Genomic DNA, 21,443 nt, shown 5'->3' with positions numbered 1-21,443 from the left:
CGTTGCAGTGCGTGGCTTCTCATTGTGGTGGCTTCTCTTGTCGCAGAGCATGGGCTCTAGGAGCGCGGGCTTCAGTAGTTGTGGCGTGCAGGCTCAGTAGTTGTGGCTCATGGGCTCTAGAGTGCAGGCTCAGCAGTTGTGGCGCACGGGTTTAGTTGCTCTGTGGCATGTGGGATCTTCCCCGACCAGGGCTCGAACCCGTGTCCCCTGCATTGGCAGGTGGATTCTTAACCACTGAGCCACCAGGGAAGCCCGAAAACCGGTATTATGTGTCTCATGTAGCAGAAGAACATGTAAATAAATTCAATTAGAGCAAAATACTACTAGGCTCTAGCTAGATATTGTTGCCTGCTGAAGTGTCTGGGTCTAAAGCCTGGGGCTCTTTTATAAAAAGGGAGACTAAGTGTTAGAGAGGTGTTAAAGACATACTAGCATCAAACCAAGACTTTCTTCTTGATACAATCAGAAGAAATGAAAATGAATTTAAAGGTGACAACTTCCCTATTATGTAATTCAATATTATATAATGCTGTGTTTGTGTACGACCTAAAATCCCAACTCTTTAAATATACAAAGCTCTAGGATGTTTTGATTCCCCATGAAATAGATGGACCTAGATTCAAATTCTGGATCTACTACTTATTACAGGTATTACGTATATTAGATATGATTTAATATCCTCATCCAGAGAACTGGGACAATAACATCTGCCTCATAAGGTTGTAGTGAGAATTAAATGAGATATAAAGAGCTTTGAAAGATACTGGCAGAAAATTATACAACAGAAAATAAATATTAGTTCCTCTCATTTCCTGAAGATTCTGTGGTCCCTTTCCAGCACTGGCTTAGATTCTCATATGCTTCCATGATTACACAAGCTCTCTAAGAGCCATGGCAGGACACGCAGCCACAGCTGGCTCCAGAGTACCACAGGGAACAAAGAGCTGCTTTATCCAGAGTAACCACTGAGGCCTCCTGGGAGGAACTGGCCTTTTGAGCCACGCTGTGTAGCCAACACCTTCCCCCCTGCCCCCAGCTCCTGTGAAGGTTGTTGATGATCTGGGGAAGATTTATGGAATTTGCAAGCATGACAGCCCTGAGACAGTGACTCTGATAGATGACACAGGTCCCTGGAGGTTACCAGAGGGAGGAAAGAACAAGGAGAGAAAAAGGAGGCTTTGTTCCCGGTAACACAGTAGTGGATCCATCCTAATTTCTAAACACACACATACCTGCTCCAATTTTGGGCCTGCCATTTGGCCACACAGCCATTGAGTTTATGGCTAAAGGCTGTATTTTAAATATTCACAGCACCTCCTATAGGACTGGATTTGTGATTCTGTGATATCAGCTGAAGTGCAGTTCAAATGAGCATTGGAACTATTGTCTGCTTTTGTCTTCAGAATTTTGACTCTAAAATTTCTTCCCTACTTGATTCCTGATACCTTTATTCTTCTAAAATTTTCCTTTAATAAGGCTTGAGATTTCATGCCATAATCAGGGATAATTAAAATGCAGGGGGCTTCCCTGGTGGCGCAGTGGTTGAGAATCTGCCTGCCAATGCAAGGGACACGGGTTCGAGCCCTGGTCTGGGAAGATCCCACATGCTGCGGAGCAACTGGGCCCGTGAGCCACAATTACTGAGTCTGCGCGTCTGGAGCCTGTGCTCCGCAACAACAGAGGCCGCGATAGTGAGAGGCCCGCGCACCGTGATGAAGAGTGGCCCCTGCTTGCCACAACTAGAGAAAGCCCTCGCACAGAAACGAAGACCCAACACAGCCATAAAGATAAATAAAAATAAATAAATTTAAAAACCTGAACAAAAAAAGTATTTAAAAAAATGCAAATACAACTAGAGAGGTAATACACTGACAAATTCAGAATATCTCCTCCTCACTAGAATGTAAACATCTTAGGGGTAGGGACTTAGTTTTGTACCCTACTATATCCCCAATGCTTACATAAGTAACTAGCATATAGTTAGTGCTTAATAAATATTTGTCGAATGAATAAGCGTTCATACTAAGGTGTAAATGGTTGTAGCAGTCAACATTTCCTTTGCCTACACATGTATTTTTTTCATGACTCTGGGATTTACACGTGCTGCATCATCTTTCTGCAATGCCATTGTCTGCCTCTTACTCCTCCATCACCCCTTCCTTACCTGGAGAAAGTCTACTAACCCTTTAAGACTTGCTTTGTGGGTAAAACTCTCTTGGACCCTATCTTCCTCCTGAAATTAACACTCTTTCACTAGCTGGGCTCCTGTAGTCCTTTGCATATAATCCTGTTATAAGAGGGATGGTTTCGTGCTGTAATTATTTGTTTATAAGTCAGTCTCTGCCACTAGAAATGAGCTCCCTGAGCGTTGTAACGTTGCACCTTTCTTTTGTATCCTCACCCTTAGCATGGGTAACTGGTTTATGGTAGATCTTCAAAAAATGTTACTGACTCATTGAATCTTATAAGTGGTCCTTTATCCTGCAGGGCTCCAGGAAGATCTCACTCCTTATCCCTTAAAGAGTACATTACAAGATTACTTCCTTTAAAAGCTCTGTTTTGGATAGGAAATCTTCCTGCCCACTATGGTTTTATTTTACTAAATCTCTTTGTCCTATACTCAAATGGAATGATTGGTGTGGAAACACAGAGTACAGCCTATATAAATAAGGGATCTGGATATACTTGGTCAAATTTCAAGGTGGGACTGATTATCTTGGTCGTCTGATTATCTTGGTCGTCTTCTCTGTAGATGCTTCCTGGCTGCCCTGATGCCATATAGACCTTAAGGACAGTGATATTCTGGGAGGGCTGGAATATTTCTACTGAGGAAAAACAAATGGTTTGACTATCTGGGACCAGATTCCTATTGGTGCAGGACAGGGGAATTATATCGTGTAAAGCAGTAGCTCATGTCTCCAGCTATAAGAGGATTGTGGCCTGCTCAGGTTGCTGTGGTGGTGACTATGACAACTATGGAAAACATGAGACAGATGCCAAGAAGAGGGGTGTGGGAGTGGCCACGGGCAAGAGAGAACAGATGGCCAAGGCTAGGGGCCACTTAGGGTCCCTGGAGTCCAGTGGTTGTCTAGGCAGGGATTCAAGATCTGACTTCCACATTTCATTATTTATATTGATGCAAACCTTGAACCGCTCATAAGGTGATCCCTTTCATTCATCCATTCTGCTTTAAGTTACTCTGTGGAAGGGAATGGAGATGGGGGAGGCAGCATAAGCACCTAGGGCACAACCCAAAGGGTTGCAGCGCTTGAGAACAGGCGCAATTTAATTAAGCCAACTGTGAATTTGTGTGGGTGAAAGTAACAGCTGCTGATCCTTAGGATATTTTTAAGTTGCAGCCAGTTGGGATACTCTCTCTGTCTATATATGGTCCTTCATGCTAAAGGACCTCATGGAGATGGGTGGGCTAAAAACTTAGACTCCTTAAAACTGCATCATCATCTCTTGGTCTTTGACAGCACGTCAGCAGCCTGCTCTCTGGGAAACTTCAGCAAGGTTAAAAGTTAAGCCTCTCAACTGACGTACTCAGTAGGGACTCCTCCATGCCCCACCCCCCTCCCCCCAACATTGTTGCTAGGTTTTTTTGAGAGTAAAGGAGAGACTTATTTGTTTAGTCCCCATATACTTTCAAGCTGCTTAGTTACCACATCTTGCGCACAACATGCACTCCAGGTAAACAAACTTTTAAGAGCACGGTAGATTGAAGCAGCAAGCAAGCCCAGCAGATTGAGCCCCCTGAGTCCGTGTGCTATATGAAGCAAACCAAAACACAGCTGGTGGAGTTAATTTTAGGCTTTCTGACCTTGGCAATGTACTACCAACTGGGGAAAAGCAGCTCTGAATAGGTTCAGAAGGAGCCTTCCTCCTTCTTCTCCCCATGCAGCTGACTGGAAAAGTGGCTACATGATTTAAGTTTAATGGGAAAAACAATTAATTAATTATAAACCAGGGTAAATTTGACAGATCAAGAAATCCAACATTTCTTGAGCAAGTCGAAGGCCCATGTAAGAAATCTTTTAGGATGTTTGTCCTATGACTAAGATCCTCAACATTATACTCAAAGTAGCACTTTCAGAAAAGTTCTAAAAGACTGGCTTCTCACAAACAAAAATAAATTTCTATATCACAGTGCTTTTATTTTTTTTAATTTTTGGCTGCTTTGGGTCTTTGTTGCTGCACGCGTGCTTTCTCCAGTCTTTGTTGCAGTGCACGGGCTTCTCATTGCGGTGGCTTCTCCTGTTGCGGAGCACGGGCTCTAGGCACGCGGGCTTCAGTAGCTGTGGCATGTGGGTTCAGTAGTTGTGACTCGTGGGCTCTAGAGCTCAGACTCAGTAGTTGTGGCGCACAGGCTTAGTTGCTCTGAGACATGTGGGATCTTCCCGGACCAGGACTCGAACCTGTTGTCCCCTGCACTGGCAGGCGGATTCTTAACCACTGCGCCACCAGGGAAGTCCATATCACGGTGCTTTAAGACACCAAAATGGTTTGGCAATGATGAGTGGGGAGATAGAAGTTTTATTAAATTATGCTGTTTATATATATATATATATATATATATATATATATATATATCAAGAATTTAAGTGCAAGGAGTAAATACATACTATTTACTTCTGAATGCATAGGATCCAATTCTCTGACCACCAAAATAGGTAGGTGAGGTTCCTGTAATACACTCACATACAACATGGACCTTTCCTTCCTGACACACAATTTCTAATTTTGCTTTTCTTTGTTTGACTGCCTGTATTTCTCAATGATCCATAGGATTCGTAATGGCAGTGACTATATCCTTGTTATTTTGCTCACAGAGGCCCATAATAGACAATAAATACTCGTTGAGTTGATAAATCAATGATTTGCACCTCATCATTCCCTTAAATCTAGCATCCTATTGCACAAAATTCACCTTTGGAGGAATGAACATCTTGAAAGGGAGGGTACTGTTTTCGGTTTGGGATCAATGGAAGATCCTTCTTCCATTGTAACACATTATAATGTGTTTTGATGCTTTATGGTTTTTGGTGATAAATGAATGCATTGAGAGACACCAAGCTTTACAAACAACCTTTAATACTTCCATTCTTTTCTATTACATTAAAATAATATGTCCTCGAAATAAAGATGCAGACATAGAGAATGGACTTGAGGACACGGGGAGGGGGAAGGGTAAGTTGGGACAAAGTGAGAGAGTAGCATTGACATATATACACGACAAATGTAACATAGCTAGTGGGAAGCAGCTGCATCGCACGGGGAGATCAGCTCGGTGCTTTGTGACCACCTAGAGGGGTGGGATAGGGAGGGTGGGAGGGAGACGCAAGAGGGAGGGGATATAGGGATATGTGTATATATATATACGTATAGCTGATTCACTTTGTTATACAGCAGAAACTAACACAACATTGTAAAGCAATTATACTCCAATACAGATGTTAAAAAAATAATATGTCCTTGAGAAGCATTTATAACAATTAACTGGTTTGTCTTTAATGAAGATATAGAATTAAAATCTAAAGACCACTGATAAGGATCAGGCTGAATTGTCAGCTATGTTAAATGGGATCGTGTAGCATGCCAAAATTCCTTTAGAATATATTCATTCTAATTTAGGTCATCCTGGGAAGCGGGGGAAAGAAATGGACTTTACTGAATTCAGATTGTATTTATGAGCTATATGATCTTGAGCAAGTTACATACATAACCTCTCAGCATTAGTTTCCTTATCTATAAAAGAGGGAAAATAACACCTAATATCAACCTCATGGGGAAGTGTAAGAAATAAATAAAACAGAGATAAAATATACGAAAAGCTTAGCAGAGTGATTGGCCCATCAGGAATAATCAAAAAATGGTAGTTATAAAAGCAAAAATAATATGTAATAAACTATTTAGATGGAATAATTACCACATCAATCTAGATATTATGTAACCAAAACACTCCTGCACAACAGAATGCATTTTATCAGGTTACTAAAGATTTGTTGCCCGGGTATACTTTATCTCATGTTTGTTTTTCAGGTATCTATTCTTTCAGAGTTAGATCACATTACCGAATCAGAAGAGAACAGCTACTCAAGAAATACTGAGGCTCAGATTTAGCTACAGGGTTTGAATTCTGCATTTCTTCTCTCTGGCATAAGGAACATTTGCTTTTAGTTTTACAGGTAAAAGAACATTTATATATATATTGGTAGAAAAAGCTGGCTAATGTGAAGGCAAGGAAAGAACTCCCTAGTCCGAAAACTCATCTTCTATATTAAAAATTTAAAACCCCATTAATAGTAACACTTTTTCTAGGCCTTTTCAAACTGAGACCTGCTGGGCTTCCCTGGCGGCGCAGCAGTTAGGAATCTGCCTGCCAATGCAGGGGACACGGGTTCGAACCCCGGTCCGGGAAGATCTCACATGCCGCGGAGCAACTAAGCCTGTGTGCCACAACTACTGAGCCTGCGCTCTAGAGCCCGCGAGTCACAGCTACTGAGCCCGCGTGCCACAACTACTGAAGCCCGCACACCTAGAGCCCGTGCTCCGCAACAAGAGAAGCCACTGCAATGAGAAGCCCGCGCACCGCAACAAAGAGTAGCCTCTGCTCACTGCAACTAGAGAAAGCCTGCGCGCAGCAACGAAGACCCAACGCAGCCAAAAATAAATAAATTAAAAAAAAAAAAATGAGACCTGCTATTTGTTCATTTTCTTTTTATTATGGAAAATTTCAAAACTAAACAGAAGTAGACAGCACAGTATAATGATCCTCATGTACTCATCACCTGGTTTTGACAATTACTAACTCACTTCATCTATACGCCTACTTCCTTTCCCCCTCCCACACTATTCTGAAGCAAATCCCAGGCATGTTATTTCATCTGCAATTATTTCAGTACATATTTCTAAAAAATAAGGACTCAAAAAACACAGCCACAACATCATCACTACAAATAATAATTAGTCCTTAGTAACATCAAATATCCAATGTTTAAATTTTTTGGTTGTCTATAAATGACATACATATTTGCTATTGTTCTTTTTCAGATTGCTTATTTGAATCGAGATGCAAATGACTGTACACATTACAGCTGGATGATATGTCCCTTATGTTTCTTTCAACCTCTATGTCTCTCCTTCAGCTCTATTTTTTTCTTGCAATTCATTTGTTGAAGAAATTAGGTCCTGCATATTTTCCCCACTGTTTGGATTTGTTGCTTGCATCCCTGTTGTGTCATTTAACATGTTCTTTACCATATTCTTCTGTTCTCTATGTTTCCTGTAATTTGATAAATCTTTTATAGAGGCTTGATCAGATTCAGGTTCTATTTTGTCGGCAAGACTTCTTCACAGGTGATGATATAGTCTTCCATCAGGACACACATAAAGTGTGGTTGTCTCTCTTGTGATACTAGCAGCCGTTGGTGATCAATGTCTAGATCCATTAATCCATCAGGGGTTGCAAAAATGGTGATATTCTAAAAATAATTCAATCATTCCTATTTCTTTCTTTTTTATTTTTTTTGGCTGTGTTGGGTCTTCGTTGCTGTGTGCAGGCCTTCTCTAGTTGCGCTGAGCGGGGGTTCCGTGAGCAAGGCTACTCTTTGTTGCGGCACGTGGGCTTCTCATTGCAGCGGCTTCTCTCGCTGTGGAGCACAGGTTCTAGGCGCGCGGGCTTCAGTAGTTGCAGCACGCAAGCTCAGTAGTTGCGGCTCGCGTGCTCTAGAGTGCAGGCTCAGTAGCTGTGGTGCAGGGGTTTAGTTGCTCCGCAGCATGTGGGATCTTCCCAGACCAGGGATCGAACCCTTGTCCCCTGCATTGGCAGGTGGATTTTTAACCACTGCACCACCAGGGAAGTCCCCCTATTTCATTTTTTTAAACTGAAATACTTCTATAAGGAGAAATTTCCCCTGATCTACTACTTGGAAATTTGGCTTTACCTGGTGTTATTTTCTTGGAGAAGGGTAACATATTAATTAACACATTGGCAGTAACTAACTTATCCTATAAAAAGATGCGATGAATCATTTTCTTTATGATTGTAGAAACCCTCACCTTGAAGGAAAAGGAGAATGTAACTACAAATGAAGGAGAGGAAGTAAATGGTGATCAAAAACCTGAGATATCTGGGAAGAGAAGAAAGAAACACAGACGCTTAAAGGTAACACTTTGCTAAGTCTGTTCTTATCTGGCATATAAATTCCTATTTGGAAGCCCACCTTAACGCTTTGAATACTATCAATATTTACTTACTGAGGTGTCCTGCATTCTTATCTCCTGTTCAGATCTCTCCCCAGACTTTGCACAGCTGTCAAAACTCTATCTGACATGGCAACTTTGATGTCTAAAAGACATTTCAGAGTTAACATATCTAACATAGAACTTTTAGTTTCACCTCAAAATTGTGACTCAGATCTTCCCTATTTCACTAAATGGCAGCACCATCCACCAGTTACTAAAGCCAAAATAACAGGAGTAGACTTTGACTCCTTCTTTTCTCCAATCCCTATAATCAATCAATGAATCACCAAGTGCTGTTCATTTTGAGATTATTAACTTCTTCTTTCTATTATTAATGACACCACCCTAAACCAAGTCACAGCTGTTGAGAAACAATTGTGCTATTACAATAAGTCTTCTGGCATCCCTGCTGACATGTTGGCCTCCTCTGGAACATTCTCCACAAGAAGGGAGAGTGATCTTTCTAAAACGTTAATCAAGGATCATGAGCTGATAATTGTTGAAGCTGTGTGATGGATTCATTATACTAATTTCTTCCCCTCTTTATGTGTTTGAAATTTTCCAAATTAAAAAAATAAAATGTTATTCAGATTATTTATATTAACTTCTTACTATTTTACTTCTCGGCTGACTCCTCTATGTTCTTAGAATAAAACCAAATGGCTGTGAGCCCCAGCCAGCCCTCAGTCTACATGTCCAGCTTTATCTGATGCCACTCTTCTTGCTCAGGCTGCCCAGGCCATAACCTGTCAGTTCTGAGAACCCTTTAAGCTCTTTCTTATCTTAGAGCATTTGTACTTTTTACCCCCTGTACCAGAAAATGATCATTCCCTAGCTCTTTGCAAGGCTGGCTCCTTCTTCTTCCTTCAGGTCTCAGCAAAACTTCACCTCCTTAGAGAGGCCTTTCTTAACCACTCAATCTAAATTAGATCTTCCTTCACCACTACTCTCTGTCACAATATTCAGTTTATTTTACACCTTACCACAATTTATAATTATCTTGTTTGTTTATATTTATATAAATATCTTACTTGTTTATTATGATAAGAAATTAACTTGAATGAATATTTAAAGATATTTGAAGGCATATACCCACTCACATTCTATTCTATTCTATTCATGTTATAATTCCACTTCTTTGAGAAACTGGTGGATAGAATACAAATTTTAATAATCTTGCTTCATAAACAAAATAAGATTTTGATTAGGAGAGTAATTTCTTGAAATTGAAATTTTAGGAAGAGAGTGGTATGAAATTTGGATTGGTGAAGGAGAACATGGAATTAGAAATCTCTATTTGAATATAGTCTCTCTTGGATTCTAAACTGCCCAATATCTTTAAGTGCTGAATAATTTTAAGTGACGGTCATTGTTTGATTTAAATGTCTAACCTCTGAAATTATATTTTGTATTATTAACATGACACCGCTCTCATTTTTACGACCAATACATTTATGTTTTATCAGCTGTTAATTGCAGGCAATTCTCCTAGTGGTATGATAAAGAACTCAGTATTTTTGCAGATTCTGTCCTCTCCCAATCATTGCCCTGACTCAAGAGTCATAGGATTCATTTAAATTTAGTTAGACCAAAAGCAAGACTACATAAGCCAGCCTACCAAACCAGGGAGCAGATGGAAATTGTCTGCCAGAATTCTAAAGGATGTCCCTGGCATGACAGAATTTTAGAACTGGAAGATATCTTAGAGATCATGTAATAATCCAAAGCGCTCATTTGAAAGGGGGTGAAATTGTTGTTCTAACAGGTTTACAGACTTACTCTTCCCAAGATGAAAGATAATATCCTAATCTGGTCATTCAAGTCATTGTCAGAAGACCCTTACGGAATTGTATATTAAATCTGGATCATATCAAAATCTGGAACACAGGGCTTTTATGTCATAAATCCATGATTTTCAGTATAGTAAAATAACGCCTCCTTCTCCCTCCTTTCCAGCACCTTTGGAGCCTTAAGTCTTTTCAAATTATTCCAGTGACCTCTGCTGTTCCTGAGATAGTATCAACACTTCAATATTTTCTTGTTTTAAAAAATGGTTTGATTTACTAACATGCCAAACTAATAGTACATAAACTCAACAGAACACATTTCATATTGGCACCTCCTTCAAGTCTGTTAGCCCAAGGTGGGTTACTAGCCGCACATAATTTTTGTTCAGATTCTTTGAAAAGTTACTTGTAGATTTGACGGGTGTTGTGAGTAAAGAAGATGGACATCTCTTCGTAAAATAAATCGGTACCCAAATTGATAATGCTGTGGTGGGCTGGTGGCAACGCTGATTAAGCATTTATGGGGCTCAAGTCCTTTATAGCCATTGAGCACTCTGATGCACAAAACATTCTAGAAGCTAGAAAGGATTTAGTCCCCCCTTATAGAAGGACTTGCATTTCACATAGTTAAGGGGCCCAGAGCAAGGCTTTATAATCTATTTGCTCCATATAACTTGAATATGTCACCACAGCAGTTTTCCCAGCTGCTGATGACAGCCTCACTTGCCTGTTCAGACAGTGATGGACCCTAACCATCTCCTTGTTTAGGGTTTTAAAACATGCCCATAAAACGACAGGGACCTTGAAAGCCCATTTAGATCCTTTCCTCTCTTCTGGCGGAACCACACCCAAACCATTCCAACCAGATGAAACTCACTCCTGTTATTACATACGTAGCAGAGAGACTCCATAACATTTCGTCTGGGCACTCACAGTGGGCAGAACTCTGGTGGCAATTCCATCCCTCACTGCAGGACTCTGACATCCCAGAGCTGCAGCCAATTTCCTTCCTGACCGCTGAAACCCAGCTAAGCGGCTCGGAGCGCTCTGCCACGACCCCCAACCGGGTGGACTGGCCTCGACCAACCGGGTGGCCCCAGCACACTTGCGGGGCGTGGCCCGGGGCTGCAAAAGTGTCCAGAAAGTAAGGGACCCGGGGCCGCAACGGGAGGGGCAGGGTGGGCGCGCGCCGCTCTCGCGAGAGCTCACGGAGTCGGGGCAGCGAGGGGCTTGAGACGAAGTGCCGGGGGAGCAGCGCTGCGGTCGCGGTGGTTGTTCTCTGTGCAGGAGGCGAGTGGCCCTTTCCCCGCCCCTTTTTCCTTCTCCTCCCACTGAGTGACTCAAGCCTGGTGCTTCCCACTTCCGCCCCCTCTGCCAGCCATTGGAACTAGCAAAACCGAACAAGTTGCGGCCGCCGAGCAGCCGGCGCTCCCCGCCTCCTCATCCTCTCCTTCTTCTTCTCCTTGCCTGGCCGCCGACGTCGCCGCCACCCCGAGGCCTCGCGACCGCCGAGCCCGCAGCCCACGCCACGGCCGACATGAGCTTCTTGTTGTGAGTAGCCAGGCCCAGCGCGCACCGGCTTTGTTCAGAAGACCTGGGCCGCGGGTCCCCCACCCCTCTCCCAGCTTTGCCCCTAGCTGCTTGACCCGGACGTCCCCACCCACCAGGTCTCGGGGAACCTGCCCCGAATGCTCGCGCTGCCTGACCGCCGCCGCTTCCCCGGCCCGCTTCGAGCAGGCGGGGAATCCTCCGGCCCCCAAGGAGGCTCTTTCTCCCCGGACCCCAAGTCCCGACACACCCCGATGCCTGCGTCCGCATTTCTCCATCACCCCAACCTTTCCTCTCGCTCTTCTCTTGCGTTTGTTTGCACGCTCTATATGGATAGCTCCCACTCTTCCGCAAGACCCGTATCCGACGCGTGCCCGGTCGCCTGTCTCCGTCTCCCCTGTTCATTGCTTTTTTTTCTGGGTCCCAAGCACAGAAGATAGAGCTTCTACTTTCTTCCGTCACCCCAGCACCCTTTTCATTCCCCACTTAGGTTTTAGGAGTGGGAAGTTGGGGTGACAAGTCTTGTGTATTTAACACAACGCGGCTGCTTGCGCGTCAGGATCCTCTGGTGACAACCTGGGGTCTTGGGGACTGGAGCGCCTTGCTTTCCCGAGGTGCCCCTCCTCCCAGCGTGCTCCCCTGAAGAGTATGGGCTCTATCTTTTTAGACAACCACCATATAGGGTCTGGGTAGTGTGCTCTGGGTTGATTAGGGAGTTGTTTTGCAAATCATTTGTAAATGCCAACTCAACGTCGCATTTAGTGCTCGTCATTATTTCCCTTATCGTTTATTGCAGACCAGTTGAGGGGGATGGGCAGAAAGATGGGGTGGCCGGATGGGAGTATGGTGGCAGCAGACAAGCCTCAGGTCCTCCGAAAACAAGACCTTACACCCTGGGGAATTACTCTTTTGAAGGCTTCGCTGTGATTCACCTCTGTTTAATCTGTGGTTAGAAAGCTAATAACTCGGAGATTGAAACCCACCCCATATGCTCCTTTACCGTTGTGGAGAAAATTAGCATTTAAAGATTTTCTTCTTTCCCCACCTCCCATAATTTTTCGTCATCACATTGGCACCTGAATCCTGAGAATTTAATTAACCCTTATTTTCACAAGCTTATGTCTAGAATGTTAATCCTTTTTAGGGTGTTTAAGCAAAACTGAGCCATCACAGAGGCTAACCGGCAGGTGGACTTGCTAATATTTCTAATATGCACAGGGGGTGCTTGGCTTGTGTCAACCTGCCTAACATTTGAGCTTATGAAACCTCTTTCTTAGGCTCATCCTAGAAGTTGATTGTGAGTTTGTCAGATAGGTAGTACTAGATGAGAGGACTGAGTGACTTCATAAACATCTTTGCTTCCTATTTTAGTTTGAATCAAGATAGCCAAGCATCTCCACTTGAAACTTCTCATCTTGAGTATTTTTTGCATTGCTGTTTTCTGATTTCTTCAAGAATTTAAAAGCTGTCTTTGAAATAGCAATGTAGATATGTCCTTGACTGCTTCTGATGGGCCTGTGTCTCTTGGAACTCATAGCTAAAATTGTTTGAAGCAGGGAAGAACCATATTTGGCTGAAACTAGGGGATAGAGAAGGTTTGGGTGGTATTTTCTGAACATAAATACAATAGTATCCTGCTTTTCCCTGGCTCAGTAATAATTACAGAAATGTAATGGATAAGTTCATTATCCTGAAGCATATTAGCTGCATAAGAAGAATCTTGCCATAACTAACGTAGATAGCACATTAGAGGGTTTGTACTATTTGGAACACAATTTTTCAGTCAGGTCACACGTAGCAGTTAATAAATTCTCAAGATATTTTGCCCGTGTGCTGCTTGACAGTCCAAAAAAGTTAATCTAATATTTTTGGTTTTGATTTTTGTCCACCGATAGTTTAAAATCTGAAGTGAACACCTCGTAAGTAGAAATAATTATTATCAGAAGTGAAAGAACAAAGTTTTGGTTATTATCTATTTGTTATTTGGTATACTTTCCTGAATATTATTTCTGTACCAACAGATAAGCAGAGAAAATAAGAGTTGCAGTTTAGGAGTTAAATACAAATATTTCTCTCCAGTTCTTGGAAGCTTATTTGTAAAGTGGCTATAAGTGGATGAAGCTGCAAAAATAAGGGCAGTGTGCGATAGGGTTATGAAGGTGATGACTCACAACTCTTGAGGGCTTTAAGATAGAAGAAAATTATTGATTTAAAAAACATCATTCATTGTGCAGGCACTGGTGTAGGCACTGGTTCAGAATAAATTTGCACTGCTTTGATTCTAACTGGGACAAACCTTTGGTTGTGCTGCATATTGGCCTGTGTGTGTCTTCAAATTAAGCTAAACTCCCAGATAGTGCATACAAAAACTTCACAGGAACCTAATTTAACTTTGTAGACTCAAATCTTTAAACACATCCATAGTACCTGCTGTGTGCTAGGCACTGTGCAAGATGTGAGACTCTAGAAATGGTAGACAGTGTATAAACAGTCATCTGTAATAGATGCAATACAAGCATAGGGGTCCAAAGAATACAGAGCATTGTGTTCTATTTGAGCAGGGGGAAGATTTCATGGAAGAAGTGATGGATAGTTAATGGAAGGTATAACAAGAGTTCTCTAAAAGGGTAAGGGGAAATGGGAGATTTCAGTTAGAGGAAACATCATGGAGGCATGAAATTGCCTGTGAATTCTCCATTTTCCGGTTTGTTCAAGAGGCTGTAGAATTTGGGAGCTAGATGGGGTCTATCAGTAACACAGTGTACTCCTCTCTTTTTTGCTAAAGTGGCAAAATCACCAACCTCACGTTACTGGCCTAATTATTGGCCTGGGTAGAATTGGAACACAGGTCTCTTGACTTAGGGTTTTTCCTCTCCTGACATTTCATGCATATAAAGTTGAGGGAGATTTAGGATCAGAGTGAGTTCTTAACAGTCATTCAAAAAATTATATAGAGTGTTCTCTATGTTTCTAGCATTTTTAGATTGCAAGTCTCTTCTGACATGGAATTCCACAGAAACATTTGACTAGGAAAAAACCAAGGTGTAATTTCCTAATGTAAGACTGCTTGGTTGGAACAGAGTTAGAACAAATATAGTTAACTTTAAAACAGAAGTTTGTAGGAAGGTGGTTTAGGAATGAGAATGAATATAAACCAGGTCTGTTTCTGTATAGGAAGAAACAAAGAGGTTGGGAACGGAAGGAAATATTTATTGAACATTATGCTAGACAGCTGCCATTTGTGTTTTCAAAAGAATAGCAATTTGGGAAAGGGGACCCAGGATTTTAGCTGTGTTTATATGTGTCTCTCTCTGTCTCCCTCTTCTACTTCTCTCTTCTCTCTTACCTCCTTCTTTCCTCCAAACACCTCCCCCCGCCCCGCCCCCCATACCAGCATCTTTGTTTTCAGGCAGATGATTCAACTGATTTTAGTGCTTCAGTATCCTCACCTGTAAAAGAAATTAATAATAAAAATAGCCTGCTAAGTGCTTACCATGTGCCAGACACCAAATGCTTTAGATAAGTAGCTCAATTTAATAACTAGTAGGAACCCCATTTTTACAGATGAAGATACTGGCAAAGAGAGGTTAAATAATTTGTTCAAATTATGTAGCTAGTCAGTGGGGTCGCTGGGATTTGAATCCTGGCAGTCTAGATCCAGAGAACCTACCTCATATTACCTTATCTATAATTGATAAAATTATATAAAAAGGTGGTATTCAGATAGGCCTTGCTTTTTTTTTTTTTTTTTTTTTTTTTTTTTTAATATATTGAGGTAAGGCAACGAAGAGGGTTTGAAAGCAAGGCAGAACTGCAGGGAACAGATTTATTTATTTATTTATTTATTTATGGCTGTGTTGGGTCTTCGTTTCTGTGCGAGGGCTTTCTCTAGTTGGGGCAAGTGGGGGCCACTCCTCATCGCGGTGCGCGGGCCTCTCACTATCGCAGCCTCTCTTGTTGTGGAGCACAGGCTCCAGACGCGCAGGCTCAGCAGTTGTGGCTCACGGGCCCAGTTGCTCCGCGGCATGTGGGATCTTCCCAGACCAGGGCTCGAACCCATGTCCCCTGCATTGGCAGGCAGATTCTCAACCACTGCTAGGCCTTGTTTTTTTTTTTTGTTTTTTTTTAGGCCTTGTTTTTAAGAGAAGTCTTTCATGACCAGGTATTAATATCTCACACTATGAGGACTGCTTTCTAAGGATCATCAAGAATATAATGGTGGAAGAGAAAATAGAAACCTTTAAATTTAAATAATACTTTAAAATTATTTTTGACTTTTATTTTTAGTGTAAGAATAATACTAGTTGATTCACTTTGTTATACAACGGCAACTAACAACAATGCAAAGCAATTATACTCCAATAAAGATGTTTTAAAAAAAAAAAGAAAGAATAATACACATGTTGGAGTAATTACAAAATACTTATAAGAAAAGGAAGAAAATAAAAATCTCTCATAATCACACCTTCAGAGATAACTATTGTATTTTGTGATATCACTTCCTAATCTTTTCTGTCACGTTTTTGTTTGTACATGTGTAAAAATACACAAATGGATCCCTACTGTCCATAGACCAGGTTTTTCACTTGTGAAGTTTTTATGTCAGTATACTTCTACAGCATCACTTTGAGTGGCTGTTGACCAAGTATTATCTTTACAGTTTTGTTATCTGACCAACCAATTTAATATGTTACGCTTTTTCGGGGGTGGGGGGGAGGGAGTTGAAGTAAGTATGGTCATCTTTTCAGAACTATAGTTTTGGGAATTGCAAATATCAGTACTTGGCTGGCCTTAGTTTACTCTTACCATCTGATACAGGATTGCTTTTGTTTTACACTACTGAGTGCAAAATAATTACTATGTGATTACTTTTACCATTAACGACTTTTTTTCCTTGATGTAGTTGAAGAGTTTTTGTACCTTTGGAGTTTCTGATATATGAAAGCACATGTAGTACTTCTCTTCAACTGTATATTTGATTAGGAGGTATTAAAGCAGAATACTTGTGTTACTTCTTGAAAAATATAAGAAAAATGGTACCTATAAGGAATGTTAAGTCCTATAGAGAAGTTTTAAACTCTCCTGTCTTGCAACATTCCATTTTTAAAAAGATTGAGATATAATTGATGTATAACATTAGTTTCAGGGGCATAACTTCCATTTTTGTTTTGTATCAATTAACTAACTTAAGGCCATCTTTTATAGCATGCTTAATTAAAGTGTAGCTGTGAAACCTGTTCATTTGCAGAAGTGATTTTTAAGTTTTATTTTGAAACATTTTCAAATTTTTAGAAAAGCTGCAAAAAAATAGCACAAAGAACTCCTATATGTTCCTTATCCAGAGAACCCATTTAGTTTCATTAGTTGCTCCAATAATGTCATCCTCAGCAAAAGGATCCAGTCAGCAATCATGTATCACGCCCAGTTTTGTGTGTGCTGCCTTCTTCAAACTGAAACATTACCTTAGTTTTTCCTTGACTTTCAGGATTTTTATATCTTTGAGGACTACAGGCCAGTCATTTTGTAGAATATCTCTCAGTTTGAGTTTGTCTGGTGTTTCTTTGTGGTGAGACCTGGTTGTGCATTTGAGGCAGAAGTATCACAGGCGTGATACATGTTTTTCTTACAGCATCTTATCAGGTGCACATAATGTATGTTTATTCATTGTTGGAGGTGATTCCTTTGATTTAAGTGTCTATAAAGATTCTCTAGTATAAAGTTATTATATATTTTTTCTCTGTGATTAATATTTTGTCGGGAGCTATTTTGAGATTATGTAACTATCTCCTTCCATTTTCACCTACTAGTTTTAGTGTTCATTGATATTTCTTCTCTATATTACTACTATGATGCTTGCCAATATTCTAATTCTGTCATTGCGTTTACATTTATTATTTGACACTTTTACTGTAAGGGATCACTTATTCTTCCCATTTATTTATTTTTTTAGTATCAGTGTGGACTCATGGGTTCCTATTTTATTTAATGAGTTATAATCTATAATCATTATTTATTTTGGTGCTCAAATTGTCTCAGTTTTAGCTAGTTGGAGTCCTATTCAGGCTGGCTTCTGTGTCCCTTTGATTTGTTCCTGTCTTTCTCTGAGTACTCCGTTACTTTCCGGCACAACCAGATATTCCAGGTTTATCTTTTTTTTTTTTTTTAATTTATTTATTTAATTAATTTATTTTTGGCTGCATTGGGTCTTCGTTGCTGTGTGTGGGCTTTTTCTAGTTGCAGTGAGCGGGGGCTATTCTTCGTTGTGGTGCACAGGCTTCTCATGTGGTAGCTTCTCTTGTTGCGGAGCACGGGCTCTAGGCGCGCAGGCTTCAGTAGTTGTGGCACACGGGCTCAATGGTTGTGGATCACGGGCTCAGTAGTTGTGGCTCGTGGGCTCTAGAGCGCAGGCTCAGTAGTTGTGGTGCAGGGGCTTAGTTGCTCCACAGCATGTGAGATCTTTCCAGACCAGGGCTCGAACCCGTGTTCCCTGCATTGGCAGGCAGATTCTTAACCACTGTGCCACCAGGGAAGTTCCCCAGGTTTATCTTATACTTTCTCTGCCTCAGTCCTGGAACTGGCCATTTCTCTAAGGGCCTTGGTTCTGGCCAGTGATGAATAGTATTTGGAAACCAGAATTTAGGTGCTAGGTGTGCTTATTACTACATATGTTTTGCTGCTCCCAGGCTCTCTCATTGGACAATGCTAGAAAATACATACCCATACAAATTTACATCCAAAAATTTTATTCTGTATCTATCCATATATTCCCAATGAGCTCACACTAATTCCTGCAATTCTGAGCACAGGGTTCATCCTAGTCTTATCCCTTTATGTATTTTTCACTTTCTCCTTTGTCAGTGAGAAACCTGGCTCCCATTATCCTCAATATACTTATTTGTTCAGACCTCTGTATATATAGCTATTCTTCTAACTCTGCCTGGCCACCTTCCTTGTGGCTTGGCGTCCAGCTGTCATCCAGCCACCATTAATACTCTCCTGAGCATGTGTGGACCCCTCCTTTGCCCATATTAAGGATGAAAGTAGTCTGAGACTCCACTATGTGTGGTATCAGTGTGATAGTAATCTAATTTTTTTCCCCATGAATCCTGTGTTTAGGACCAGTACCTCATAGAGATGTTGGGAGGATTAGATAACCTGAATGTAAAAGGCCTAGCTCAATGTGCAACAGTGATATCTAGTTCATTGTCAATATCTCAACAGTGTGATGGTTGCTTGTAGCTGTTATTATTTTTTATAATCATAGTCATCATTTCTGATTACTAAATCATAGCCAATTTCTGTAGGTTTATTATCATATGTATTAGTGCTACTTTGATTTTTTGAAGTTAGAACTTAAAAGCAGGAGTTTGAAGGTAAACAAACATTATTTGGGTAATAGTCTAAGTACCGCATAGTCAAGCAGCCTTATTAATATTTGTAATGGAAAGACTGGATCTTATTTTATTGCTACTATTGTTTTATTTTTTTGCCAAAGTTCTCTTGTTCTCAAATTGAAATTTGATGAGAATAGTTCAGTAGTTATAGTATTGGGTGTTAATTTTTTGTGTTTCTTTGTAGAAATAGTTAATGGTTTAACTTAAATAATTTCTTACTATTCAGTATAAACATAGAATAAAGTGGAAGCAGTAGGGGTAAAAGTCTTTTATGGCAACTTTTCTGGTATCTCGATGCCCAGATCATGTTCCACACAGATGGGCAGCAGCATGACCTTCTCTTTAGAGAATCTGTTTGTTTGCTGGTGCCCTGTAGCATTAGATTTAACTACTGAAATAGCTCTTTGTTTAAAAACTCCCTGTTGGTTATAGGTTGTACTCACATATGCCTGGTTCCATTCTCCCTAACCCTTCCCCACACCCTGCCAAATGTTCAACTGGTTCTCTTATTTTCAACTCTCAGAAATTGTACTTTTGAGTCAGTGAATAACACCGATTTGTCAAAACTGAAGTCTCAACCGGAACACAGCATTGTTTTGAGGACTGATGCTTGTGTTTCCACTCTATTGTTAAGGACTCCCAAAGGGGTCTTATTTGTCAGAATGTTCAACCTTTTAATCAGTCCTTTGTTAACCTTGTCAATTTTTAATTTGAGAAATGGCAAGTTATCAAGAACTGAAATAAATTTTCTTTTCAGATTGTAGTTAGAGCCAAACCATACCAAATAGTACAATTCTAAGTGGCTAGACATTTGGGAACCAAAATGTTCCTCAGTTGAGCTGTATTAATTTTAGCTTTTGCCAATCTTGAGAAAGAAAAACAGAGCTGGAGGAATCAGGCTCCCTGACTTCAGACTATACTACAAAGCTACAGTAATCAATACAGTATGGTACTGGCACAAAAACAGATATATAGATCAATGGAACAGGGTAGAAAGCCCAGAGATAAACCCATGGACATATGGTCACCTTATCTTTGATAAAGGAGGCAAGAATATACAGTGGAGAAAAGACAGCCTCTTCAATAAGTGGTTCTGGGAACACTGGACAGCTGCATGTAAAAGAATGAAATTAGAACCCTTCTTAACAACATACACAAAAATAAACTATAAATGGATTAGAGACCTAAATGGAAGGCCAGACACTATAAAACTCTTAGAGGAAAACATAGGCAGCACATTCTGTGACACAAATCACAGCAAGATCCTTTTTGACCCACCTCCTGGAGAAATGGAAATAAAAACAAAAATAAACAAATGGGACCTGATGAAACTTAAAAGCTTTTGCACAGCAAAGGAAACCATAAACAAGATGAAAAGACAGCCCTCAGAATGGGAGAAAATATTTGCAAGTGAAGCAACTGACAAAGGATTAATCTCCAAAATTTACAAGCAGCTCATGCAGCTCACTATCAAAAAAACAAACAACCCAATCCAAAAATGAGTAGAAGACCTAAATAGACATTCTCCAAAGACAATATTCAGATTGCCAACAAACATATGAAAGGATGCTCACCATCACTAATCATTAGAGAAATGCAAATCAAAACTACAATGAGGTATCACCTCACACCAGTCAGAATGGCCATCCTCAAATCTACAAACAGTAAATGCTGGAGAGGGTGTGGAGAAAAGGGAACCCTCTTGCACTGTTGGTGGGAATGTAAATTGATACAGCCACTATGGAGAACAGTATGGAGGTTCCTTAAAAAACTAAAAACAGAACTACCATATGACCCAGCAATCCCACTCCTGGGCATATACCCTGAGAAAACCATAATTCAAAAAGAGTCATGTACCACAGTGTTCATTGCAGCACTATTTACAATAGCCAGGGCATGGAAGCATCCCAAGTGTCCATCAACAGATGAATGGATAAAGAAGATCTGGCACATATATACAATGGAATATTACTCAGCCATGAAAAGAAACAAAATTGAGTTATTTGTAGTGAGGTGGATGGACGTAGAGTCTGTCATACAGAGTGAAGTAAGTCAGAAAGAGAAAAACAAATACCTCATGCTGACATATATATATGGAATCTAAAAAAAAAAAATAGTACTGATGAACCTAGGGGCAGGACAGGAATAAAGACGCAGATGTAGAGAATGGACTTGAGGACACAGGGAGGGGGAAGGGTAAGCTGGGACAAAGTGAGAGAGTGGCATGGACATATATACACTACTAAATGTAAAATAGGTAGCTATTGGGGAGCAGCCTCATAGCACGGGGAGATCAGCTCGGTGCTTTGTGACCACCTAGAGGGGCGGGATAGGGAGGGTGGAGGGAGGGAGACCCAAGAGGGAGGGGATAGGGGGATATATGTATACGTATAGCTGATTCACTTTGTTATACAGCAGAAACTAACACAACATTGTAAAGCAATTATACTCCAATAAAGATGTTATA

The 21,443-nt window shown here is 40.8% G+C and overlaps 1 protein-coding gene and 1 long non-coding RNA gene across 4 annotated transcripts in view; one reads left to right on the top strand and one right to left on the bottom strand.

Moving 5' to 3' along the window:
• Window positions 1–11,053, bottom strand: part of LOC132365910 (uncharacterized) — a 34,415-nt gene extending 23,362 nt beyond the window's left edge. Inside the window, exon 1 of the long non-coding RNA XR_009503305.1 lies at window positions 10,968–11,053. This is a non-coding gene — a long non-coding RNA (uncharacterized LOC132365910). The remainder of the gene's footprint in view (window positions 1–10,967) is intronic.
• A 203-nt stretch (window positions 11,054–11,256) lies between these two features.
• Window positions 11,257–21,443, top strand: part of MOB1B (MOB kinase activator 1B) — a 131,402-nt gene continuing 121,215 nt past the window's right edge. For all 3 annotated transcript variants that reach the window (XM_059922885.1, XM_059922884.1, XM_059922886.1), the window contains exon 1: window positions 11,257–11,585. In XM_059922885.1, coding sequence (XP_059778868.1) covers window positions 11,572–11,585 — 14 coding nt within the window. In that variant the 5' untranslated portion in view covers window positions 11,257–11,571. The remainder of the gene's footprint in view (window positions 11,586–21,443) is intronic.

The sequence above is a fragment of the Balaenoptera ricei genome, chromosome 5, assembly GCF_028023285.1.
Source record: "Balaenoptera ricei isolate mBalRic1 chromosome 5, mBalRic1.hap2, whole genome shotgun sequence".
NCBI classification, from domain to species: Eukaryota; Metazoa; Chordata; class Mammalia; order Artiodactyla; family Balaenopteridae; genus Balaenoptera; species Balaenoptera ricei.
This window is presented reverse-complemented; position numbering and strand designations above follow the sequence as displayed.